This window comes from Melopsittacus undulatus, chromosome Z (genome assembly GCF_012275295.1).
Source record: "Melopsittacus undulatus isolate bMelUnd1 chromosome Z, bMelUnd1.mat.Z, whole genome shotgun sequence".
NCBI lineage: Eukaryota > Metazoa > Chordata > Aves > Psittaciformes > Psittaculidae > Melopsittacus > Melopsittacus undulatus.
This window is the reverse complement of record NC_047557.1, coordinates 26,278,744-26,306,247: the sequence shown is the minus strand read 5'-3', so window position 1 is coordinate 26,306,247 and position 27,504 is coordinate 26,278,744. Positions and strand designations below refer to the sequence as shown.

The 27,504-nt window shown below is 45.0% G+C and overlaps 2 protein-coding genes across 5 annotated transcripts in view; both read right to left on the bottom strand.

Moving 5' to 3' along the window:
* Positions 1 to 731: 731 nt before the first annotated feature.
* On the bottom strand, positions 732 to 17,381 carry GCNT4 (glucosaminyl (N-acetyl) transferase 4). Of its 4 annotated transcripts, none has more exons than XM_031042741.2 (4): positions 17,318 to 17,381; positions 13,684 to 13,854; positions 7,622 to 7,719; positions 732 to 2,942 (listed from the first exon to the last, which is right to left on the bottom strand). In XM_031042741.2, the coding sequence occupies exon 4, from the start codon at positions 2,939 to 2,941 to the stop codon at positions 1,574 to 1,576; it is 1,368 nt and encodes a 455-aa protein (XP_030898601.1). In that variant the 5' UTR covers position 2,942; positions 7,622 to 7,719; positions 13,684 to 13,854; positions 17,318 to 17,381; the 3' UTR covers positions 732 to 1,573. The 4 variants fall into 4 exon arrangements, with proteins under 4 accessions (XP_030898601.1, XP_030898602.1, XP_030898600.1 ...); XM_031042742.2 differs by having other exon boundaries at positions 13,684 to 13,882; positions 17,318 to 17,354; XM_031042740.2 differs by having other exon boundaries at positions 13,684 to 16,194; positions 17,318 to 17,334.
* A 6,863-nt stretch (positions 17,382 to 24,244) lies between these two features.
* The window catches only part of ANKRD31 (ankyrin repeat domain 31), a 71,663-nt gene continuing 68,403 nt past the window's right edge, over positions 24,245 to 27,504 (bottom strand). The window contains 1 exon segment of the mRNA XM_013130932.3: positions 24,245 to 25,265. Within this exon segment, the coding sequence (XP_012986386.3) occupies positions 25,114 to 25,265 (152 nt within the window). The 3' untranslated portion in view covers positions 24,245 to 25,113.

The following is a 27,504-nucleotide window of genomic DNA, read 5'->3' as shown; positions in this document are numbered from 1 at the left end:
GAAGACCTTGGGCCCACTGTAGGAGAGGATATGGTTTGAGACCATCTTAAGAACCTGAACATACACAAGTCCACGGGACCTGCTGAAATCTATCCATGGATCCTGAAGGAGCTGGGGAATGAAGTTGCTAAGCCACTGGCTATCATATTTGTAAAATCATGGCAGTCAGGTGAAGTTCCCGACGACTGGAAAAAGGACAATTTAACCCCCATTTTCAAGAAGGGGGAAATGGATGACCCAAGGAACTACAGACCAGTCAGTCTCACCTCTGTGCCTGGCAAAATCTGGGAGCAGATTCTCCTGGAGGGTATGCTAAGGCACATGAAAAACAACAAGGTGCTTGGTGACAGCCAGCATGGCTTCACTAAGGGGAAATCCTGCCTGACCAATTTGGTGGCCTTCTATGGTGGGGCTGCAGAACTGATGGACAGGGGTGGAGCAGCTGATGTCATCTACCTGCACTTGTGCAAAGCGTTCAACACTGTCCCACAAGACATCCTTGTCTCTAAATTGGAGAGACATCAATTTGATAGGTGGAACACATGGTGGATAAAGAACTGGCTGGATGGTCGCACGCAGAGTTGTGGTCAACGGTTCAATGTCCATCTGGAGACCAGTAACGAGTGGTGTCCCTCAGGGATCAGTGTTGGGACCGGTCTTGTTCAACATCTTTGTCGCTGACATGGACAGTGGGATTGAGTGTGCCCTCAGCAAGTTTGCTGGTGACACCAAGCTGTGTGGTTCTGTTGATATGCTAGAGGGAAGGAATGCCATCCAGAGGGACCTTGACACGCTTGTGAGGTGGGCTGATGCCAACCTTATGAAGTTTAACCATGCCAAGTAAAAGCCTTTGAAGAATAACAGCACATAATTCTGTTTCAACCACCACCAGTTTCATAGGCAAGACATAGTACCCGAGCACGTGCTTCACAGAAGGAAAAGCAATGTACAGATGCGCTGGGAGAACAATGCTATGGACAGTGTGGTATCTAAGGATCTTTCCTTTATATTGTCCAGTCATATTCACTTTGCAAAGATCTTTGTTAACTCCCACAGATGGGAAGTTTGGGACTTCAGAAGAGGGCACATGGCTCATTTGGTGTCATGCTGACCTTTTGGTTTTGTTCATAAGGTGGGCACTTTCAGTTTTCCTGAGGTAGCAGATAGAGAGGTCTTTGTTTCATACCTTTAGGAAAAACAAAAATAAAGAAAAACGAACCAGGCAGGCAGATGTGTTGGCGTTTCTAGGAAAACACAAACATTCTTGATGCAAAACACATCTCTGAAATATTCTATTGGGACAGACAGCACCAGAGCCTCCAAAAGCAAACATCACCCTCCCAGAATCACCCTGAAAAACAATTACAGAATTACTGTGACAGTCTACAACACAGTCAGTCAGAGAGGCATGACTTTTTATAAATAAATGGCTGGGCGCCTCTCTCTCCAGCGCTCTGACCTTCGTGCAGAACAGACGCTGCTTGCCCGTATCGTGCAGCAGGTCAAGGCAGAGGAACTTCACGTGCTGTGCCATAACAGCACACAGTACTGAAAGCAGGGAAGACAGTGCTGCTTATAGCGAGGCATTCATAGAATTTATGTGCAGAAAGTATTTATCAGACGACAAATATACCCACTCTTTCTGTTGTTCTGCCAGCTTTTCTGCCAAGCATTTTACCAGGACAGGGTCCACTTTGGAGTCAAACTTGTTGGCAAACCAGTGCCCATATTTCAGAAGCCATCTTAATTCTGCAGCCCCATAGATGCAAACACTGCGAAGGTGGGTACCAGTGCAGGGAGGATACAAATGTTCTTCGAGATAATTCCATTTCACCAGACGAGTTTTGCTTTGTAGGTCTGTTATGTCCTGGGCCGACCTTGGAATTTCCCCAGGGACCCCAGGAACACGTACAAGAGTGGCCCAGAAATGTTCATCTGGAGAGTATGTATCCCTTGACCACTCAAAAAAATCCTTTGCAAGAGAGCTTTTAAGAGTATATTGAATAAATTCTCTGCTTAAAACAAAATAGGCACTGCCTACAAATACCTCGATATTATGAGGTGGCAGATCCTTGGAAATGTTGGTTTTTACAGGCATCTGCACATATTCATAAGGCACTTTCATAAGTTCATAGTGATAAGTAAATCGTTCTTTTTTGCTACTGCTCGGCTTTATAGTTTCCAGCATGTTTGCTCCACGGAGTTTCTTCAGTTCAACCACCAACTCAAAATTTGACCTCAAAGGGAAATCTTGGCCACACAAATTAATAACATACTTCCAGGGAACTGGAGACTCCATCAAATCAGACAAACAATTGAAATCAGCTTGCAGCCGTGAAATATGTGCATAGTCCACTGTCTCCAATTTCGATGCAATGAAAATATTGGGGAAACATTTAGCTAGATTGTTCACAGCAGATTTGAAACTTTTTGCTGCTTTTTGGTCATAATGGATGCAGTAAATATTTTGATGACTGTACAGTGAATGTATGAGTCTTTCTACCATTACTGCATCTTTGTGAACAACCAAAGAGTAGGCAATTGGAAAACTCTCCTCCTCTGGAGAAACAGGTTTTAGGTCATATTTCCTAAGCGAACGATACACATGGCAAGCACTTGTCATTGTGACAACATCTTCATCAGTTAAATCTATTATCTCTTTTCTTCTTATCTCTAAACTCTTGCCAATTTCATGGGGATCTTGTTCAAATATAGATGAGCAATTAATTTCATACTGGAACTCATTTCTTAGGTAGGAATACCTGTTTCTAACATAAGAAGAAGTGCTTAAGAAGGGCTCAACCAAATAAATGTCCTTAGAGGGAAGAAAGTGTCTTTCAACATGGAAGAGTTTCAGCAGTGCTATCAGCCACCCCGTAACACACAGGATCAGGATTTTCCTTCGTGAGGGACATTTGCAGGGACACTTGTGTCTCTTCATCCTGCAAGTAAACACAGACATGATGGTATTTTAAATCAGAAGCAAAGCATCAGAGATAGTTCCAGGTTCTAACAAAGTCATGTGCACACTGGTCTGCCTACGGGATAAAAAACAGCTTAGCAGGACAGGCCACTGGAAATACAGTTTCTTCTTAATCATCACGTTAATTGAGAGCTGCACTTTACCATAGTAATAGTCAAAGATTTCATTCACCTCAATTATCTGACAGAAGGCAATAAACCAACTGGGATTTCAGATGATTTCCAGCTAAACAACAGTGTTGGAACAAGACTCCCACTGTTTATTTTCCAAACCTTTTTTTAATTTCTTATGAGTCACGAACTGAAGTACAGCAACCCCTGCATTGGCAGAAACATGACTGTCCTCCAACTGAGTAGGAAGGATTGTTTACTTTCCCGAGTAACTCCAGAGGATTCAATGGGAGCAGCAAGGGTATCTCTTGTGAGTCTGCAAAGAATGCATGCTTAAGCATAGATATTAGTATTTTAAACAGAAAGCTTTAGAATTCAGTCAAAGCATCCTCATTGTCTCCAACACTGGAGCTGGCCCATGAAGATGTCCAAGAGGAAATCAGTTTCCTTCCTGTCCTCTCCCAAAAGGGTCTGAGAAGCCCAGCGTCCTCCCTCTGTCCAGATTTGTTCTGGAAAACATTGCTAATCTGCCCTGAACAGAGAGATGGATGAAGACTTCCATATGCTGGAATTACTATATAATGTAACCTTTTGAGGGCAGGAAGGGTAGCAATGAGAAATAGCACAGCTATCCTGTTCTCTCCCGTATGACACATTCTCAGATTCAACTGCAAAAACACACACAGCCCTTTTTTATGCAGCAGGGTATTTAGTAACATATCTGTGTAGCAACTTAACAGCTGAGGTGTTACCACAATAAAAACTAAACACAGTGATCATCTTTCCATATAGCTTTACCAGCTGAGTGCAAGCAGCATTGTAGCTATCCTCAAATTAAAATTAGACCAGAGCTCACACTCATGTGCAGCACTAAACTTAGCTCTGCTTAGCTTAAACTAACTCTACTTTGCCTCTAAATTGAACAGCTAACAATATTTTCTCTTGAGAAGTTGTTCCGGAATGCTTCAGAATGAATAAAATGGTGGGGTCACCAGAAGTTGCTCAGATGTCTGCAGATCCCATTGTAAAATTAAGTATAGAGATGCGTATGCAACACCTGCTGCAAGACTAACTCAAGCATCTTTAGCATTCCCACCAATGTCAGGTCTTGCAAGCTGTAGCTTCAGTTAAAATGCAGCCTGTTAAGGTACAGCTGCTTCATTATTAAGTTCTCCTTGAATTTCCCCTTCCCTGTGCATCTTTCTCTTTCATATTTCTCTTCTGGGTGCAACAGAAAGGATAAGGAAATGCCACATCCCTATATCACATGGGGGCACCAGGTGTAGAACAGGAAAGGAAGCAGGGTAAGCCAACACCTATCTATGTTGCAGAAGACAGCTCAGCAGGTCCCTACAGGTTTTACAAGCAACCTCCAGGTGCAAACAAAGAGAAAAACAGACCTACCTCCCCACAAAGCCAAGAAGACCCACCTTCTCCCTTGGCCAGCAGATGTTTTCCTTAATTTCTTTTTCTGACTAATCCCAGCTCAATGTCTAATCCAGGTGTCCCCTTTACCTATATCCTTGCTATACCTATGTTCCTGGAGAAAAGTCACTCTCAGCAGCTGCCTCTAACCAAATTCAGGTTTCCAGCCATGTGCTGGAAGCCCTGCAGAGAGAAACACAGCTAACCTGCCCCTGTTTTTTCTTTGGAGCAAGAAGACCTGTGTGGTGAGACCTCCCTGCGAAGCCCACTCTGTGCCTTTGCCTGGTGGTCTCTCTAGTTATCAAGGACAACCCTTACCACTCTTGGATGAACAGGGCTCACCTCATTCAGGGAGCAAACCTTCCTTTTCCGTCTGCCTTCTTCCAAAAGGCAAGAAGAGAGCCAGGACAAACAAAAGGGAGTGGAGAGGGAAAGCACATCCTCCACTGCTCCAAACCCCTCTATCTATGGTAGACCTGGCCAGCCTCCACCCAGTGCCAAACATTCTGTTGCTAGGCAAAACAACAAAAACGCTGTCATACCACACCTCCCTGCCTGAAACTAGTAATCCAGACTGCTGGAGCCCAGTGTGGTCTGGACTTGGACCAGGATGTGCAAGAAATCGCCTGCACAGCACTGAGGACTCCCTCTTTGCAGGTGATTAGCAAAGGATCCACACTGAGTTATCTTAACATTCCCAAGGTTGTTGGCACCGCCAACCAAAAGACACTATTATGCCATAAAAGGAGGTCAAAAAATCCAGAAAATTTGAACATGGCTCAAATTCCCTGTGGAGGAAGGAATTAAGGACCATCGGTGAGAAATGTCAGCTCCTCCACCAAATCCCATGTTTAGGGAGGATCTTCCACTGATCTGGGCCAGCATCTGGTCAGATGAGAGCATCGGGAGCCAGTAATTACATCCCCCACTCCATCTGTTTGCTTTGTTGTGGTTTGCTTTTGGTTTGGTTTTTCACAACTCACATTATATCACCATCACCACAGTGGTCCACACAGAATCAGGCCACGTGTGATCCCAGCCACTCCTAAGCACATCTTAAGGAACATCTGTCCAGAAGTGCAGTTCACCACTACCTATATTCTGCTGTCCCTCCTGCTCCATCTGTCTTAAATTCATACTTTCTTGCTGTAACTGCCAGTGCAATCCACAACCAGGCTTGGTACATCAATATGAGGACAACAGCCTTGCTCTTTAGGCACAGATCATTTGTCTTTAAACAGTATAAAGTTAGTTCCTGGAAAAGACTGAGGTTTCATGAGGTACAATGTGAGACCAGGGAATGAAATCTCTTGTGACAGAAGGGCTACCACAAAGCTCATCAGGTTTTGATTCAAGCACCAAACTCCTTTTTCTTACCACATGCAGCATTCAAAGCCCTTCCTAGACATAGCAGTGTACTGTACTTGCAGTCTTCTGTGGAAGAGGGAACAAATGATGTGTGGCTGATAGGAACAGGCACCTAGAACCACAGGAAACACCCACCTGGGTAGCACTGACCAGATGCCACCTCTGGTTATGTTGCTCATGAGTACTTTTTTTCTCCAGTACTACCATACTATACACAGAACCAAGGTTCCATTTTTTTGCACAAAGACTTTATGCTGGGAAGGGAGCTTGGCATTGCCATTGTGCCTTGTTTCGTAAATTGTTTGCATTTTCTCTTTCACATGCAAGAAGACTCACAAGAAACTTAACGGAAACTGGTCTCATCTTGCAACCAACACATACTGCACAGCTGGGCTATACAGACACATACACACCATTTAACAGGGTCAGTGGCTGGCATACAAAGTACTGAATGATTCAGAAAAAGTAAATGGAAGTTTTTATTTATCCTTAGCTTCTGTAAAGCAAGGGGTGTTCTAATTAAGAAGACATGCAACAAATAGAAGGCAAACACATTTGTGTTGCGTAACGAAACACGTTATTACACAACACAGCTACAGTTTGTAATAAGGTACCTTAAAGACCTTGAGCTGAGCACGATTCAAAAAGAAATTAGGCAATCAGCTAGTTATTGAGAGTTTCCAGGGTTACCTTTGCTGATACATAAATATGGACAGAAAGCCAAATTCCCTGGAACCACAACATCAGGAAATTACCAGCTGCCAAGGGTTCTGACAGGAAATTTTTACCAATAAAAATGCTTCTTGTGATCACTGATCTGTTCTCTGAATCTGCCTTTATCTACTGCTGGACCAGAAGAGGGATTGCTAGTTAGATCCATGACAGCAACACTTGTATCCCACCAAGAAAACAGCTGGGGTTTCCACTGATGTATTTCACCGCCTGTATTTTGTAGTTTTCTCCCTGCAAGAAGCTGTTCGGGGCAGTTTTACACCTTCAAACACTTAGAATAGTTTGCTTTTGGCAACTCAGAAAGCTGAGCAATGACACAAAAGAAGGAACAAGGTGGTGGGATAATTTCACACCCTTCTAAAAAGTTGAGCTGCAGACCAAGTTGTCCTTCCACTGAACTCTGTGCTGCATTAGCCAGCAGGATAAACCCTCTCAGGAGGACTGGGCAGAGGCTGACCTGTGTCACTCTCAAATTGAGGTTCTCAGACCTCACCTCCAAGGCAGTCTCCAGCCAAGTCTCTGCTGTCTGTGTCTGCCCAAGGCAGTGATGGCACTCTTCAAGTGGGCAGCATAGCTCCACTCCTTGCTCTGTGCTTCAAGCCAGTGTGCATGTCTGATCTATAAGGAAGTTGTAGAAGAAGTCTACAGCTCTCCCATGGCTCACACAACACTTACAAAACCCTATAAAACCCACAGAACCAGAGGATAAGCTTTCTCCCCTGTGTACTCAAAGCATTGAAAGTTATGAACCAAGCTATGGCCAGCTAAAGGAAGCACAAGGAAAGAAGGCCAAGCTGAAGGAAGAAATGTGCTAGAAAATGCACATAAAGATATACACTATAATTAGCGATTGGTTTCTATTGACTTGAAGCAACTGGGGAAGAGAGAGAGAATATGGAAATAAGAAGAGAGGAAATATTTGGCTATGGACATTTGTATATGCATTGGGACTAACACAGCAAAAGTTTGGGGAAGGGAAGTATGGTCTGATCACTGGGAATACCTGTGAAGACTGTTGCCTCAATGGTCATTTCCAGCTGCTATCAGCCAGATGTGCAGAACTTTACCTTCCTGAGAAAAGCTGCTGCTCCTGTTGGCAATCTGTAAAGATAAATCAACAGCTAGCAAAGCTGCAGAGTACCCAAAAGTATACAAACCCCTACAGTGGCACATCACAGGCATGAAAAGCAGTGTTTGCACCTGTACACTATGCATAGGCAACCTGCTTGGCTAAATCACCTGAGCTCATACTGTCATGGAGTTAAAACTAAAGTGTACCTATAATGGCCAGAAAAACAAATTGAACAAGTAGATATTTCTCTTGGCTTTTACAATACAGATTACAACAACACAGAAATGTTGAATCCCTACTGAAAGGCTGTAATTGCTTGAAATGTTAAATCTTGCAAGGTGAAACCAAAGGAAAGGCTCATTATGGCTCGTTAGTTAAAGCCTGGTTCTAGGGCTTCTTTCAGGAGGGTGAAAAAAAAGAAAACAATTCTAAATCTAGCTCCACTGGCTGATATAATTTCTACATACCACCAGGCACTTACCCTGTGGATTTGTTGTGAGCAGACTGCAGCATGTCATGTGTATCCAACTAGGCACCTCTCTATTGCAAGGAAGCAACACTCACAGCACCCCACTCCTCCTCCTCTCCTTCCCACATAGACCCCAGTGCAGCCTTGGCTGTGGGACTCTGCTGTTGGGTGTTGAGGAGGGAACAGAGCAGATTCACCATGAGAGCCTGGGAGTTTCTCCCATGCCTGCCCTTCCACATCCCACCCCTCTGGGAGTCACTACATCTCCTGCAAACAGGAATCAAGGTGAGTTTGCACAGCCAAGGAAGGCAGGAGCCCTAGATCTTCACTGTGCATAGGTCTTCTGTCTAGATCCTCCCTGAGTTGTACAGCCCCTGCATAAACCCTGGCTCTCAGGGATATACTCCTCTCTTCTCTCTGCACTTTTGCTTAAAAAAAAAACACGGATTTTACCCTCTCCATGGTGGCCAAGAATAAACACCAGCATCTGCATCAATCTCATTAACAGACCCATTATCAATTTGTCATATCAAAGAAAAAAAAGTCACAGCTAGACTGTGAAGATTTCCATTGGAGAAATCTTCATTTCGCTTAGGTTGCCGAACTAAGTATCTGAGCCCTCTCCATAGCTGGTGGAAAGCCATAAGGAACTGCAAAGGGCCATCAGTTTGTCCCAGAGCACAGGGTGCAAGATGAGCTGGATGGAGCATCCCGCGGGAAGTCACTGTCCCAACAAACAGGAGCCAGGACAAAAGCCCAGCATCATGAGCTCTGCCAGCTCCACTTGCAATGTTGCAGCCTTGGTGATGTGAAGCGTTCTGTGAGTAGCAGCATTGCACCTGACCCTGATCCTCTGCCAGCAGCACTGAGCAACTCCTCCATCCAACAGAGGTGCTCAGGAGCAGCGGGGAAAAACCAGCCTGGAAGCTGCTCTGGTCAGCACAAGCCTGATCCCACCCAGAGAAACAAGCTCTTGCTCTGGCTGACCTCCGGTGGCTCATATCCACCAGGGTTACAGCAGCTTCAGCTCTCTTTGAGGACACCCCTTTATAAAGGGTTAAGGAAGGATTTGAGCAACCCTGAGAAACAGACAGGTTTCCCTCAGCAGTGCAGAGAAATTGGCAGGCGTTGGGCTCATGCTGCTGCTCTGAAGGCATGTTTCTACTTTACCAAGACCCTAATGATTTACATGTGGAGAGCCCTGGTTCCTGACAGAGCCCAGGGCTTTACTGCTGCTCCTCACACATTTATTTCTGCTGTTTGCATAAACCCCATGTATCTGAACTAACAGCAGCTCCCAGTCTGTGCGATATAGTGACGCCAATGTCAGGAATATGCAGCTACCCTCACCCTCAGCAAACCAAAATACCAACTCTCACACTCTTCTTGCTCTGCATAGCAAGCCTTACCTGCAGTCCACACAGTCAATAACCTCTTGCATCGCTGTTATCAGCAGTACAGTTCACCTACCATGAAAGCTGACTGCCTTGGGGCAAAAAAGATAGTGGATCCCCCTGGCACTAAGAAATCAGCTCCAAACCCTCCAGAAGCCTCTGTTCTTATTCCTCAGATAAGTAATCTATGGCTATTGGAAACAGCCTTCTTGAGAATAAAGCAATTTCCAAAAAAAGCTGTCTTTTAAAGTAATAGCTGCATTATTCAAGGTAATTTTTCTGTAACTCTGAAGTCAAAGACCTATGGGTATTTACATTTTAACATCTACTCTTTCTTCCTTCTCGCCACTTAGCTAAAGCTCCCATAAGGTAAACTCAACCATGAAAAACAGTGAATGCTCAGACAAGATACTTTTAATAGAGACCATCTCTAACTAAAAAGTACCCAAGTAAGAGTTTGCTGTAACTGGGCCAAAAAGGGGTAAACGTGCCATTGGTCTCATCAAAATCTATGGTCTTCTTTCAATCTTTCCTATGCACTGTGGAGATGTTCCCAGTTTGTTTTCAGATCATGCTGATTTATTAACAGCTTGTCAACCACTTTGAGACTACAAAGAATTTTGCAACTCTCAGTACTTCATTCCCTTTCCTTTGTGTCTTTTCTGATGTAGCTTGTGCTCCACTAAACACAAGCACTTGAGTGATTAAAGGCAGAAGCTGCCAGGTGGATCTAGAGAGCCTTCAAGCTCCCCAGATGCTGCCTGAAGGGTGGAGCTGTCATGGACCAGTCTGGTTCATCACAGGAAGACCAGAGCCTGGTGGAGCCAAGATGCATCAGAAGCCTTCCTGCAGGCGTAAGTATGAAAATCCCTCTTTGAAGGTTGGGTTTTATCAGGGAGGCAGGAGGGATCTCTGCTCAGAGCAGGCTGATCTGACTCATGAAGAGGGAAAGGGACTCCAGACAGCACTGAAAGCAACAGGTTCAGTAGCAGGACATGCAGGCAGGGCTACCCAAGTAAGCTTGTACCCTGGCTGCAACAGCAACAGCAAATGTTGCAACTTCCCTGAGGAACACAGGTATGTACAAGGCAATGTCCACTGGCCCCTCTCGTCTGCCCTCTGCCAGCCTTCCCTGAAGTACCTGTTGAGTAGATAGCAAAAGCTCAAGCTCAACCACTAACTACATTGAGCTACAAAAACACAAAAGCTGTGATCTCCGTTACGTGTAGCCCTATTGAATTTATACTATTTTTCTACTTCAGCATTACCCATCAAAGAGGTCTGTGACTCTCTACAGTTGCCATAAATGATTTTGGTGTCCTGCACAGATGGCCAGCTGCTGGGAGTCATCTCATTCTCTGTGGTCACACCTGCTTGTCACAACACACAACCAGCCTGAGAGTGGGTAACCCGGAGTGGGAAGTGACAAGACACACTGGCTGCCATCTGAATAAGGATTCTTGGAAAACTCAGGCTGTGAGAAGGCAGTGCTCTCTCCCAGTGGATTGGAAATACGTAGTACTCAATATGAATGCTGTTGTGGAGCAGCCTGCTTTTGTGCTTGCCACAGAGCAAGAGTTCGATGAGAAGGACAAATCTGAATGCAAGTCTGTGGAAGGAGAGAAAACAGAGAGAGCAGATGCAGAGGAGCAGGAGTGCATCTACCCTACTATGTTGCTCTCTCCCCTATGGAGAAACCCTTCTGCTGATACAAAGCACAAACCAGGCTCCTTGCTTATCACTTAGGTTAAAAAAATAAAAAGGGAATGGGTCCTGAGAATAGAAGCAGCAGAACCAAAGCTGGGAAATAATGAAAGAGAAGAATGGAGAGAGGGATCAATGCATGTAAGTGCTTTCATGTCGGCAGCATGATCAACAACCAAAAATCTCAAACAGAGCAGCAAAACAGGTGCTTTCTCTCACTTGTTACTCTCCCATCCCTAAGAGGCATCAGAGGCAAAAACAGTGTCTATGCCTTTCCTTGGAAACCAGGTCATAGAGTATTTGCAACCAACACTATAACCATATGATAGCAGGAGCTATGGGAGCAATTCCCTCTCCTCCAGGCAAAAACACTCTGGGAAAAGTTCTCCCTGATAAAGTATCTCTGTTTGCCTAATACACACCTGCTCACACAGCAATGCAAACTTGGTTATTTGCATGAGCAACTCTGCAGACAAACACAGTTAACTCTTTCTGGTTTTCTTTCTACACGAATCCAGTCAGTTCATAGATCAGAACACAGACAGTGTTCCTGGAAAACTGGGGAAGGAAGAAAGTAATGAAGTTATTGAGGTTTTTTTTTTGTCTGACTGAATTAAACTCTTAACTCTACTTGTTTATTCAATGCTGCTAGCTGGGAAAGTCAATTTATTCATGTGCTAGTGTTTACTGCTGGTAGCTGGTTAGTTCCATTGCAAAATTATCTACTGATAGGGATCATGCAGCTTCTGTAGGAGTAATTTTTATTGGCATTAATGCTAGATCAGTTGATCCTATCGAGTTTGTCTGGTTTTCCACCCACTTTCCCTACACTGGAGCCTCAGCCCATGCCCTTGCAACAGAGTGACACCCACTACCAGCCTCATTCCACACAGCTCACTCTCTTGTTTTGGCCTGCCTAATGTAATACTTAGATTTCCTCTAAATGATGGGCAACTAAAGAGCTAGTAACTACAATTACTTACATGCTGCCTTATGGACCTCTAATTAAGACATGTGGAAAAATACGTCATTACTCCTAGACCCAAGCCTAATTAAATTATAAGCCTGCCAATTTTAAGACTCTGAAGACTTAACACAGTGCCCTAAGGAAAAACAACAAAAATCTACAGTTTACCGCAGCCTGTTTTGTGCTTCTGCAAGAGGAAAGGCAGCTTCTCAGCACATTAATGGGAAACACTGGCTCTGCAAAGATTTGGCAATTATGGTTATCACATATGACTTTGTCCCAGTGCTTAACATGACTCCTCATTGCCTGGGATACATAGATCTGTGTTTCCTAACAGAACCTGCTCTACTGACAGTAAGTTGTTTTGTTTGCCTGCCACTCAGTCCCAAATCTGTCTTCTTTAGAGAAGGCTGGATGCATTTTTCTAGTTGTCTTCAATACATCAGTGATCCCCATAACTGCAGTAAAATATCTAACATTAATTCCTGCATATCCATGTCCCACAGACAGATATGTCAAGGTAAAGAAAGTCTATGTCTCTGATCTCTGGACAGGAAAAGAGGCAGGTGACTTTGATAGGGTCATGCAAGAAGACAGCAGCACATGAGAGAAGTGAACCTGGTTCTTCTGCATCCCTGACTAACCCTAACTGCTTTACAATAACTTTTGATGGAAGCTGTTCTGGTGGAGGCCTGGAAAGAAAAATCTCTCAGCAAATCTCTTGGTACATTCCAAACTAGTTTCTCCTGCCGGTCAGAGGATCTGCAGCCCTGTTAAAACAGGAAGTTTGTGGAAAGTCCAGGGATAGTCAGCCATGGAAATTCTCAAGCCCAATTGCTTGTATGTTGAATGTTTAAATTCTCTGACTTTAAGAGATGGGAGTATCAATGTTTGGCAAGGACATAATATACCATAAAGGGAGAAGTCAAGATAAAAATAATGTAAATAAAAATATATAGTAAATTATTTAAAAAAAAAAACAAACTTAACCCAGCAAACACAACCAACCAAAACCAACCAGTAAACAGAGTTTACCCTCTTCTAATATGGGGCCATCTAGAGTTGAACAGCTTCATTCCAGCTCATATGAGAGTTTAAAATAATACAACTACTATGGTGGAGAGAGGGTTAACCTTTACCCCCAAACTACTGCAAAACATAAATATCATCCCTAAAGGGCCAGAAGCTGTGTACATTGGCAAGGAGCAGCACTGTAAAAGAGGGTGGAAGTTTCCTGTTAGACAGGGAGGCAGGAAAGACTGCACCACGCTGCAGAAAAGCTCCCATTAACAGCTCAGAATATTCCTCCATTTCCTTCACCTTTCCACCACACTGCCTGCAGACTCCTTCCTGCAACCCCCACTGTAAATCACCCCCTTCCAGTCAAAGTCTTCACTGCCAAAGTCAGCTTGTGAAATGATGATCAGCAAGACCATTTCGAGTGGAGCTACAAACATACCTCTTGGGCTTTGCTGTGGTCTCTTCTCCTTGCAGAGCTCTTCAGGATACTCTGTCCAAGATCAACACAGGCACAACCAGCCTGGTGGCCAAAGTCCTGGTGACTGCTCCATCCTGCTGGGGTGCCTGCAGCCTTCACCTTTACGGGTGCATCAAGCTCATACGGCGTCAGCTGTACAGAAGTGGCAGGGACAACATTACTGCTCACACAGATTACAAAAGAAAAGTAAAAAATGTTAGCTGAAAAACAGCAGGCACGGAAGATTTGTGTGATAAGCTGCGGAAGCCATTATCTGTATAATAAGCCTATATTTTTTGTCTACTTGCATAGCATTTCAAAGTGCCAAGATGGGGAGAAAAAAACACCATAAAAAGAATAGATTACATCAAAGCAACCTAATTTCCTTCTATGGCAGTGTAAAGAGAACTTGGGGAGAGACAGGAAAGTGTGCAGATACAACGAGTCTCTCTCAAAAGCCTCACCAATTTCAAAACTCACACAGTACTTCAGGTACTGAGGTGTCAGGTCTGGGAGGCCTTGTGCCCTTCACAGGTAAAATAGCTCTGCCACAGAGCCAAGGCCCAAAATATGGATCACTGGTGTGACTCTCACGGTCCTGATGATGCTTTCTGAAACTCTGTTGAGACATGATGCTCTGCATTGCATGTTCACCTATACATAACTATCTTGTGTGGTATACAATGTCTCTTATAAGGCAAGAAATATATTTCGGTGCTATTTTACCTAAGCCTTCTGTGTGTGATAGTTACAAGGAAATTTGGGGAACTAAACAATGTATTAATTTACATATGTAGCATTCTCCTCCTTTCCACTTGCATTTTGACCAAAGTGCTGTGCACACCAACTTCCTCTTCATCATCAGCCTTCCAGCTCATACGGATTTACAAACCACACACCTCTGTACTATGGGGCTTGTTATCTGTGGTCTCTTCTCCAGTGTGGCAGGAGCAAGCTGAATTTCATAGGCTCCAAAGACAGGTCTGAGTGCTGCAGATCCATGGGATCCTCCAGTCCTGCCTTAGCTCAATGCGCCCAGCACAGCACTTTCATACACTGGAAACAGTTTCTGAATTCCCTCCTTGATATTTGGCACTCCCTGTGTGCACACGATGCAATGTGGTACGAGAATAGCTGGGTTCACTTTACCCCTTTTCAGGGTGGTGGGAGGGGTACAGTGGTAGAAAATGTTAATTGATAAGATTATGTTGCAGAAATGAGCTTTTTGTGACTCATCTGCTGCACCTCTTAGTTCCTTTACATATTTACTGGGAGAATTTGAAAGCCGGAGTCACTGTATGACTCCAGATGCCTTCCTGTAGCTGTAACAGCTACACAAATGCCATAAGCTCCTGCTAGAGTTCTCTTAAGCATCATCTGTTGGTGAGATGAAACTCATTTCGTCAGCATGCATCAGGATAGCTCATGCTGCCTACTCACTTCCTACATGAAGTCACTTTGTCACATAGGTACACAGTAACCACCAAGACTAATGGCCAAGCAGGTACATCAGCACCCCTTTGGTGTTCCACTCCTTGCTCTGACCAGCAGCTAATGTGCTTACAAAATTCCCGCATTGCCCTCTCCTGAAATCTTTCTGCTGATCTCTGAAAATGCTCTGCTCTGCCCCATTGGTGGACACAAAGCCTCTTGAAATCATACTGTGCATTGTGGATGCCTGCTGAGACCCCCATCTGTATCTGGCCACACTAACAGCTGACAAGATCCACATGAGAAAGAATCTCTAAATTTACCTGTTTGTTCTCAACCAATGTTTCAACATGTTCTGGGATTTCCTGAATCCTATGCATCATCACTCACTGTTTTCCCAACGACAGCACAAAGCTTTGACTCTCTGTGCATTTTAATTTTAGCTTTGGTTAATTCTTCCCAGCTTACCTGAACTACTTCTGAAGAATTCCAGAGATCTGTTCTCAGCCACCAGATCATTTTATGATCATCACAGACAGACTATTAACTGACTAGAATAATTAGCATATTAGGCCAGAAAATAGCATAGTCAGTATAGGCTGTCATCCACAAAACATATACAGCCCAGTACACAAATGGTTTTTAGTGCCTAGTCCCCATTCCTGCATTCCCACTGTAATTCTAGCACAAGGGCTGTGTCAATACAAGCAACGCAAACCTGAATGTATCCCCTATCACACCACTGCTGCTTTCCAAAAAGTTGTAGACCTTAAGAATTGCTTGTTTATAGGACTTATGTCAAAAAGCATTAGCCAGGGCTCCTAGTGACCTTCAAATGCTTTTACAGCTGGGTAGCATACAGAGGACACACAGGAACTGGAACAAAATCCATCAGTATCAGATATATAGGACCAAAACCCCCAGGTGCACAAATGCAGCACAATTTCACTTCCCTTTCTACAACCATCTCAGAAAAGCAATCTGCATGGAAGAACAGGCACATCAAATCCATGGGGACCACGCAGTCCAGGAAGTTGTCTCCAAGTACCTGAAACCAGGTGGCTGGAAAGAGAAGGAAAAACAAGTACCCTCCAGCATCTTCTCCACATGTTCTTTCTGTTTCTGTTCTCTCACAGCTCAGCAGCGTCCAAAGCAGGGAGTTACAACTTTCTACTTCCCTTGAAATTTCAGTTTCTTCCACCCAGTTTCTTTAGAACCCACATGAGTTTTATGGCATCCAGTAGAGTAGGGGCAGGCCAAAACGCTCTACAGCTGACCCGAGTATGGTGCACAAAACCCCACTTTCACTTAGTTGTTTCATTTTTTGCCTTTCAGTGTGACTTAACTGTTGTAGTTCTTGTCTGAAAGAGTGCAAGAAGCTCTTTCTGTTCACCATGTGCGCTCCAGTCACAAGTCTATCTACCACATCTACCCTTCAGCTGTTTCTCTCTCAGGCTATCAAACGCAAAAATGTTATTATTAAGGGAATTTATTTATTTTGAAAGGTTGCTATTAGGGAAATTTGCCTAACCCAAAATGAGATGAGCTGGTTTGTGAACTAGATCTTTGGAATAACTCAGAGGGTGTTAGTGGAGCAGTTTCTTAAGTGGGACACAGTGAATAAGTTAACCTCAAGGGAAGCTCACCTTAAGGTCTCCTTCCATAAGTCTCACTCTAACATTATGAGCCTGTTCACTCCGTAATGAGAGAGAAGCTGCCACTGCCCCTCCTTGAGGAAAGAAATAATAAATATCTGACAGATGTTGCTGTTCTGTGAAGTTTTGTTTCCTCACAAGGGAAAAAGCCTCTTCCTTTCCATACTGAAGAAATCAGTAAGTACACTTGGCACATTAAAACACGACTACAAGCTAACGGGTACGCTTTCAGCAATTTACTCAGAGACAAAAAACACCAACCAAAACACGACAGAGTTCAGCTGGCGCCACAACCACCCCTGTTCCTGTTACCAAACCACACGTTAAGTTAGTATAACTGTTGCTCCCCAGGAAAAGCTCTTGCGGCTGCAGCAGCGGGGCACACCTTCTGCTTGCCGGGCTGCGGTCAGGTTGTGCGCCCGCACGTCCAACACCGACAGCCTCGTACCCGACCTACGGCCGCCTCTTTCTGCTCCCGACACGTGAAAGCCTCCCGTCATTAACTCTCAAAGCGCACGGCTCGTTCTTACCGGAGCTCCCGCCGGCACCAACCTTCCTTCTCCTCCGGCCGCCGCTAGCTCCGCGCCCGGCCCGGCCCGGCCCGGCCCGGCCCGCCCCGCGCAGCACCGCCCCGCACACCAACCGCCCCTTCCTCCTCCTCCTTCTCCTCCTTCTCATCTCCTCCCATCCAAACTCCGCCGCGGCGGCCGAGCCTCCAAGTTTGCGCCTATGGCAGAGCCGCCGGGAGGAGGCGGGAGCTGCTGCGGCCCCAGTGCTCCGCTACGAGCGGAAAGTTGCTGGCGTGCTGTGTGGCGCGGCTACGCTCCCACTGCCGCTGTCCCGGGACGTCCCCGCCGGCACCGCACTCACCGGAGCGGGGCGGAACGGAGCGGAACGGAGCGGGGAGGGGGGCTGCGTGGAGCTGCACTCGTCTGATCGGAAACGCGTGTACGTACTATGTGTGTGTACAGTGTGGGTGTACGGTGTGTGTGTACAGTGTGGGTGTACGGTGTGTGTGCACAGTGTGGGTGTACGATGTGTGTGCACAGGGTGGGTGTACGATGTGTGTGCACAGGGTGGGTGTACGGTGTGTGTGCACAGGGTGGGTGTCCGATGTGTGTGTACAGTGTGGGTGTACGATGTGTGTGCACAGGGTGGGTGTACGGTGTGTGTGCACAGGGTGGGTGTCCGATGTGTGTGTACAGTGTGGGTGTACGGTGTGTGTGCACAGTGTGGGTGTCCGATGTGTGTGCACAGGGTGGGTGTCCGATGTGTGTGCACAGTGTAGGTGTACGGTGTGTGTGCACAGTGTGGGTGTACGGTGTGTGTGTACAGAGTGGGTGTACGATGTGTGTGCACAGGGTGGGTGTACGGTGTGTGTGTACAGTGTGGGTGTACGATGTGTGTGCACAGGGTGGGTGTATGGTGTGTGTGCACAGTGTGGGTGTACGATGTGTGCGATGTGTGCGCAAGGACATGTGTGCGATACCGCACCCCCTGACTTGGAGGAAACAGGAGGAGCCGCCGCCCTCCCCGCAACCTGTCGGGTAGGAGGAGGAGGAAGATGGGGAGCCGGGGGGAGCCGCCGCGATGTGCCCGGGAGCGGAGCCGGCACCTGGGCTCGGAGAAGTCCCGCCGCTGGCCCTCCTGCGCAGGCGGCGCGGAGCTGCCCCGTCGCCGCCCGGGGAGGCGAGGTGAAGGCGGCGGGAGCGCAGGTCCACGGTGCGGCTTTGGTCTCACTGTGGCCGGGAGGGAGCCCGTTCGGCCGCGGGAAGCGACGGGGCTCGGACGCGCCCAGGTACCGCCGACCTGGGTGAGGGCGCGGCCCTAATGGATGGGCATCCGCCTCCGGGGAAGGGCCCGCTGGCGGCCCGGGCTCCTGCCGAGTTCCTCGCTCTCCCCTCGGGCGGCCGCGGCCTCTGCTCGGCTCCCCGCGGAACGCACAGAGGTGTCAAGGGCCGGGGCGAGTGGCGGGTGGGCGCGGAGAGCGGCGGTGGCAACCGCCTTGAACCTCTGCCAACAGCGAATGACCTGCCCTCATACTGGAATACTGCCGTTCCCCTGCGACTTGCAGGCAAAGGCCGGTGTTTTAAGGTCAGGTTGAGCGGCTGGGCTCTGCTCTCCGAGGCACCTCTCGTCTGCTGCACCGGTTCGGTGGGCAATTTAGAAGATGCCGTCAGAGCGGAGAGCATCTGCCTGCTCCCGCACTGCAGACGTCGCAGCTGGGCACTACTGTGACAGCTCCGGCTGAAGGCTGCTAATTGCTTAAGCCACTGTAACCGAGTTGTGTGTAACTGTATGCCTCGGCTGGTTCCACAGAAACACAAGTGAAATCAGGACACTGATGCTGGACAACTCACCTGCAGGTTAGTCTGCAATATAATGCTGGTGTAAGTTGGTAGAACATTCTCCGAGAGACAAAGTCAAAGCCTCAGCAACACCATCACCTCCCAAAACAAAAAAAAAACATATTAGAAAACTTTAAAGTTTTTGAAACCTGTTCCACCTTTGACAGGTTATCCTCCCTTCCCGAGTCACGTTCTTTTCTTGATAGCCTGGAAATGTAGTAATTCAAATTCCAGATCAACTGGTTACTTGACTACTGGTGGCCAGAAGAAAAGCCTGAATCTCATGTATGTGATTATTCATTCTCTTGATAATTTAAACATGGTGTTTTCTCCAGTTAACATCAAGGTTTGAAAAACAAGTCTTTGCCTCTGTGTCATAATGACAAAACACTCACCAACTGCAACTGCTCCAATAATTAATCCAAATTCTTAAGGTAACATGATTCTAGTATCACATCAGTGTGCCCCTTCCCACCCCACAGCTGCATTTCCCCATCAAAGGCCCAGGGAGTTATTTGTGCCTCACAGTGTGTCAAATCCCTTTCCAAAGCGGCCTTCATTCCCATGTTTCTCTTACCTTAACTGCTCTTACTGCTTATACTTCAGCTTGCCTGCAAGGAGGTGAAACGTTTTGTACTGATCCTCTGCCTAGAGTGAATTTAGCTGTATCTTTGCCTTTATTTCTTTTCCCTGTGTCTCTCTTGCTTATACGTTATCACAACCTCTGGTCTGTGTTATTCAGGATGTCAGCTTATCACATTGGACCTTGCTGGCCTTAAAACTTCTGAATTGTGTGTTGCACTGTCTGCCTCCCGGCTGCTTACCATCCTTCCCACTCTCACTATTTTGTTTTCTGCCTTGCATTCTTCCTCACTGGTATTAATCTTCCCACTGATTTTTTTAACTCCATCTCATCAATAAATAAATCAATCTATACATGCAAATACGAATCTGAATTTGTGGTTTTGGTTCACTGCCTCACCTCTTTAGAATCATAGTTTGGGTTGCAAAGGGCCTTAAAATCACCTAGTTCCAGCTCCCCCATTATGGGCAGGGACACCTCACATTAAACAATACCACCCAAGGCTTCATCCAACCTGGCCTTGAACACCGCCAGGGATGGAGCATTCACAGCTTCCTTGGGCAACACATTCCAGTACCTCACCACCCTTACAGTAAAGAATTTCTTCCTTATATCAAGTCTAAACCTCTGCTGTTTAAGTTTCAACCCATTACCCCTTGTCCTGTCACTACAGTCCCTAATGAATAGTCCCTCCCCAGCATCCCTGTAGGTCCCCTTCAGATACTGGAAGGCTGCTATGAGGTCTCCATGCAGCCTTCTCTTCTCCAGGCTGAACAGCTCCAACTTTCTCAGCCTGTCTTCATACAGGAGGTGCTCCAGTCCCCTGATCATCCTCATGGCCTCCTCTGGACTTGTTCTAACAGTACCATGTCCTTTTTATGTTGAGGACACCAGAACTGCACACATTACTCCAAGTGAGGTCTCATGAGAGCAGAGTAGAGGGGCAGGATCACCTCCTTTGACCTGCTGGTCACGCTCCTTTTGATGCAGCCCAGGATACGGTTGGCTTTCTGGGCTGTGAGTGCACACTGAAGCTGGCTCATGTTCATTTTCTCATCGACCAACAGCCCCAAGTCCTTCTCTGCAGGCCTGCTCTCAATCTCTTCTCTGCCCAACCTGTAGCTGTGCCTGGGATTGCTCTGACCCAGGTGTAGGACCTTGCACTTGACATGGTTAAAGTTCATGAGGTTGGCATCAGCCCACCTCACAAGTGTGTCAAGGTCCCTCTGGATGGCATTCCTTCCCTCTAGCGTATCAACTGAACCACAAAGCTTGGTGTCATTGGCAAACTTGCTGAGGGCACACTCAATCCCACTGTCCATGTCACTGACAAAGGTGTTGAACAAGACCGGTCCCAACACTGATCCCTGAGGGACACCACTCGTTACTGGTCTCCAGCCAGACATTGAGCCGTTGACCACAACTCTTTGAGTGCAGCCATCCAGCCAGTTCTTTATCCACCATGTGGTCCACCTATCAATTTGATGTCTCTCCAATTTAGAGACAAGGATGTCTTGTGGGACAGTGTTGAACGCTTTGCACAAGTCCAGGTAGATGACATCACTTGCTCCACCTCTGTCCATCAGTTCCATAGCCCCATCATAGAAGGCCACCAAATTGGTCAGGCAGGATTTCCCCTTAGTGAAGCCATGCTGCTGTCACCAAGCACCTTGTTGTTCTTCATGTGCCCTAGCATGCATTCCAGGAGAATCTGCTCCAAGATTTTGTCAGGCACAGAGGTGAGACTGACTGGTCTGTAGTTCCCTGGGTCATCCATTTTTCCCTTCTTGAAAATGGGGGTTAAATTATCATTTTCCCCATTGTTGGGAACTTCACCTGACTGCCATGATTTTACAAATATGATGACCAGTGGCTTAGCAACTTCATTCTCCAGCTCCTTCAGGACCCAATGATGGATTTCATCAGGTCCTGCAGACTCAACATAAAAAGGACATGGTACTGTTAGAACAAGTCCAGAGGAGGGCCATGAGGATGATCAGGGGACTGGAGCACCTCCCATATGAAGACAGGCTGAGAAAGTTGGGGCTGTTCAGCCTGGCGAAGAGAAGGCTGCATGGAGACCTCATAGCAGCCTTCCAGTATCTGAAGGGGGCCTATAGGGATGCTGGGGAGGGACTATTCATTAGGGACTGTAGTGATAGGAGAAGGGGTAACGGGTTGAAACTTAAACAGCAGAGGTTTAGACCTGATATAAGGAAGAAATTCTTTACTGTAAGGGTGGTGAGGTACTGGAATGTGTTGCCCAGGGAGGTTGTGAATGCTCCATCCCTGGCAGTGTTCACAACCAGGTTGGATGAAGCCTTGGGTGATATGGTTTAGTGTGAGGTGTCCCTGCCCATGGCAGGCGGGTTGGAACTAGGTGATCTTGAGGTCCTTTCCAACCCTAACTATTCTATGATTCTATGACTTGTGTATGTTCAGGTTCTTAAGATGGTCTCGAACCAGATCCTCTCCTACAGTGGGGCCAAGGTCTTCATTCTCACAATCCCTTGAGTCTGCCTTCCAAGACTTGGGTGGTGCAGTCAGAGACTTTGCCAGTGAAGACCGAGGCAAAAAAGTCATTCAGAACCTCGGCCTTCTCCAAATCCTGTGTATCCAGTTCTCCCAATAGCTTCTGGAGGGGGCCTGTGTTGTTCCTAGTCTGTTTTTTATCCACTACATACCTATAAAATCCCTTCCTGTTATCTTAACATCCCTTGCCAAGTTTAATTCTAACTGGGCCTTAGCTTTCCTAACCCGGTCCCTAGCTTCCCAGACCACATCCCTGTATTCATCCCAGGCCGCCTGTCCTTGCTTCCACCTTTTATAAGCCTCTTTTTTCCTGTGAAATTTTCTCAGCAGCTCCTTATCCATCCAAGGAGGTCTCCTGGCCCTCCTGCTGCACTTCCTTCTAGTTGGGATGCAACACTCCTGAGCTTGTAGCAGGTGATCCTTGAGTATCAACCAAGAGTCTTGGGCCCCCCTGCCCTCTAGGCCTATATCCCATGGAACCTTGCTAAGCAGGTTCCTGAAGAGCCCAAAGTCTGCTCTCTTGATAGTCCAGGGCAGTGAGCTTGCTGCAAGCTCTTCTCACTGTCCTGAGGATCTCGAATTCAACCATCTTGTGATCACTGCATCCAAGGCTGCCCTGGAGCATCACATTTCAACCAGCCCGTCCCTGTCAGTGAGCATGTGGTCAAGCACGGCACCTCTCCTTGTCAGCTCCTCTGTTACTTGGAGAAGAAAGTTGTCTTCTTTCTCCTCTCACTCCCCTTCTGAATACAAATAGCAGCCAGAATGCAAGGAGTTTTGTATTCTTTGCATTTTATGTCCTTTTTACTTTAACCATCACCACAGAAAGTATGTGCTAACACACAGCCTAGGAGTGAAGAAGGGTTTTACTAAATAAAAGACCTGAACAATCAAAGAAGCAGGAGGGGCTGCTGTTTGTGGTGGTGAGCAGAAACTTTATCACTCTGCTGTAGTTAGGAACACCAACAGCTGCCTGTCCTTGACATGCTATAACAGATTATATTTTTATGCACAAGTACAGTCAGCAGAAATTTAAGCAGAGAAAACAAAACACACTATTTAAGACTTTCTGCCACCTCTTAATGGATCTTTACATTAAGATTCTGGCAGGGAGAATAGAGAAAGTTTAGCCTTGAGAAGACTTGGGAAGCAGAATTCTACATTTGCTAGTCGTATTAAAACATATGTTGTCGAGCTAACACCTTTCTCACACCTTTCTCACACCTTTCTCAACATGCTTATATACAATACTGGGAAAAAAAGCACCCCAAACTGGTAGCTTATTTTTACATATAACATCAGAAAGAGACAGTGGTTTTCTTGTAACACTTCTCACTTTTACCTCTTTGCCCAGCTTGAATCAGATTTACTGTCCCTGTACTTTATGATTGCCTTAGGTCATGTGATCATGTTAATATAATGGACTACAAGCATTATTGTCAAATCCTTCCAGTTTTTATACATTAATTTTATTAGACATCTTGTAACAAAGAAAACACATCAAACAAAAGAATAATTCAGTAAGGAACAGTCAAAAGTGTTTCACTTTTCAGTGAAAGTGGAATTTGAATTAACATTTCCCTCAAACCAGTATGCCTTTAGGTTTGTTTTGCTGCTGCAGCTGTGAGACTGCTCAATTTTCTCTGCGTGCAAAGTGACCTTTATGAAATACCTGCCACTCAGTAGCCTTTAACTTCTTTTTTGACTTCCAAGCAACCTGCATTTCTTTATCCTTGCAGCCCATCAAGCTATGTTTGCTGATGCATTCCAGGGCACAGCATTAGATCTCTGCACATCAGACCCCTCTCCCTTAACTAGAACACCTTCTGCTTAAGGCACTAATCAAATCTCTCCTGAACAGCTCTTCACACTCCAGCTACTGAGCTCAGATGGCTATGCAGTGACAGGAGACACTTCTCATCCCATACACCTTAGTTAGTGTATGCAGGTGCTATTAGCACCTGCTAGAGTAGCAGGTGCTATTATTTCATTTCTTCTTATAATTCAGAGAATGAAAGAGCAAGAATGCCACCTGAATGCAGATATCTCTCATGACTGTCAGATGTATTGTAAATACACTACTGAGGCAGAGTCACACATTATAAAATTCAAGCAACTAGAAATCCTCCAGAGATCTGGGTGAGTAGCTAAGATATTGTTAGATGGAAAGAACTGTATTTCGCAAACAGGTTGACTGTATTTCCTGCCATATGTCAGCACATTTCTATCAGAAAGACTTGGCTGGAATGTGAATGGAATTTCCCTGAGCACTTCTAATGGCTAGGACTCCTCTTTTAACCTCTCTCAGCACCCACCCCTTCTCAAACATTTGTATGCATCCACACCACATAAAGCAAAGCTGCTGGTGATTTTCAAAGCTGTCCATCTTGATTCTTCACATAGCCTAACAGCTTATGCTATTACATAAGCATGTGCAGACGTTTCTGACAGCACATACTCAAGCAGAGGAGTTCCAAGTTTAGGTGTAGGAAGTGACTATCAGTACTGACACCCATCTGGTTCTATGCAGCCCCATCAAGCATGGGCAGCCCCTGAAATAAGTGGAGTTTCATACAGAGATATCAAGTTGTAATATAATTCACAATGATCACAACTACGTAACAGTCCTCATCTACTTCCCCATTTCTTAATCTTACAGGACAAAATTCAACATTAACAGTTATCCTCACCTGCTATAAAGTATTCCCTTGTTCCTCATTTACCCAAACAATCTTTCAGTTAATTACAAGCGCTGGTCAAATTATCTATCAACATGACAATAACAAAGCACTTAGTTTTAAAACCTCAAATGTTTACTTTCAACTGGCAGTGAAGAAAAAAAATGTTAGCACTGAGGAAGTCTTCAGAATCCAAAATCTTTACATCCTTTGTAGAAATTCCAGTACTTTTCCATTGCATTGCATGGTAGAAATTCCTCTTTGGGTATCATTACTATGTCATGGAATTGAAGAAAATGTGCCAGACTTTCCACTGAGTTGAACTGGACAGAAGAGCCTACTGAAAATGAATGCAAATGATTACAGACTGTATATTAAAGTAATGGAAAGCAATCAATCACTGGCACTATAATCTAGAAAGGCGTTCATATCTTGTTAGACCTACTTAAGCATTAGCCATCTGTAATGGAATCTGTAATGTGTCCTAGTAATCTTGTAGTGTTAAGATCCCGGCCATCTTATCAGTATCTCTCACTTGCACCCAGACTTAAGTGAGATAACGGCCATAATACATGGTGCTCAGGATGAGAATTCAACCATTTTGGTCATTTTCACCTATGCATCAGGAAAATGCAGTTGTTCTTCAGCACTGCTTGAATTTCATGTATTATATCCACAAGGGGTAAGTTTAGTCTACTTTCCCAAATTAAGGAATCATTCTAACAGGGAATGCACTTCTACAGTCTCCAAAAAGACTATATATAAAGGAAGGTGTACACCTGTAAGCAAGAAACTGCAGGACTGAACAATGGTTATCTGCAATATTTAAATATCTGTTGGACTGAAACAACTATTGCAATGCACAAACTCAAGGCCCTTGTGTCAGTGCAGGAAAAGCAGAATTTTTACCTTTCACTGTTAAAATCAGTAACAAAATTACCACTGTAAAGATCCAGCAGGAAGAAATTTTACTAGACATTTTCTCCTTTTCTCATTTGAAATTTTTCGTTTTCTCAAATGAAAAATTTCTCATTTACTAGATATAACAGCACCGACTCCAAAAGGCACTGGGCTATAGTTTTCAGTTACTTGGGTTTTTTTCATCATTCATCCACACTTTCTCCCCTTGGTACGCTTGCACAAAATATCAGAGCTCCTGAGCTGCCATAACCAGCCTAACACAGAAACCACCAGTAACGGTAGAACGTAGATGTAGCAGATGTTATCAAGAGAGGAAAGGCTGTCTCGAAAGTAAGGACAACTTCTGATTGTTGTGTTGGTTTTGGTTTGTTGTTTGGGTGTTTTCTTCAAACACAACAGTGTTCACATGCCAGACTGTAAGCAGTGGAGAAAGGCCTCATTGTAGTGCTTTGGGTACTGAAGTAAACTTAGTAAGGTAAAGTGCACACAGGCAGGGTCTTTCTCTGCTTTCCTACTCTTACTGTCTTGTTATGTGCTCTCAGTTTTCTGTCACCTTCATGAATTACAAGTTCAAGTACCAGTAAGTATCAATAACCAAATGAGCTTTTTTCCCATAAATCTGGGAAAAACACATGTCACCTCTTAGTACTTTTTCCATGCTGCCTGTCAAGGCTTTTCTGTCTCTGTTGGCATCTTTTTTAGCATTATAATTTTGAAACTATCCTAAATTGTGTTTCCATTTTGTTAGAGCTTTACAAGACCTTGTCTCTGTGGCTGCTAAGAACCTGAAAATTGTATTTACAAAGAATTCCCGTTAGTGGTGCAACTTTATAAATGTCAGACCAAAATTTCCAGTTGCATAAAGGTTAGTCACCAAAGACTCACTACTTCTGTGCAAAGTCACCATTTTATGATCATTAAAATAGCCCTTTAAAGATCACTTTTAAAAAATAGCTTTCCTCCTTATTTTTCCAAGCAAGAAAGTGCTGGAACTACACAGAGATATGGTTAAGCATTTTATAACTATTTTACTTCTATAAAATGAATTTAAATGCTTTTGCATTTTAAGCAACATATTTGAATCAATTTACAGGTATGAGTTAATCCACTTTCAGTATTTCTGTGAAACAAGTAAAGAGTATTATCATATCTGAAGGAAAAATGAACTTATTTACAGTATCAGTTTGTATCAGCAAAGTCAGAGCAGATTTTATTCTTCTGACTCAGATGGATCTGGTTCAGTGAAGCTAGTCTAGACGTGGGCTACAGATGAGTAAGCAAAGAGAATGACACACTTAAAGGTAGCTGCATTTGAGCTAGAGTAAAATACAAAGGAGTATTTAGAACAAAAAGCTACCTTAAAAGTTTTCAAATTTCTTGGAAATTATTCACACTCCTCTCAAGAGCTTAGAAACAAAGATTAGTCACAATCCGGACTCTCAATAGTCCTTGTCCATTCAAACCAAGTAGGGTCTTGTAAATGACAGCTAGCGTCTCTCATGAATATTTTTGGATCTTCTCATTCATTAAAAACCTGCTGCTGAATTGAAGCACATGAGTTCCACCCATGCTGGTGATAATTTTAAAAATAACTTTTCTGTCAGCTGATAAGGATCTGGTATCTTGGAAAAAGAGATGTCTGTGGACAGACTGCC

What these genes read in the sequence shown, in the direction of transcription:
- GCNT4 (XM_031042741.2), bottom strand. Translation starts at nt 2,941, where the DNA reads ATGAAGAGACACAAGTGTCCCTGCAAATGTCCCTCACGAAGGAAAATC.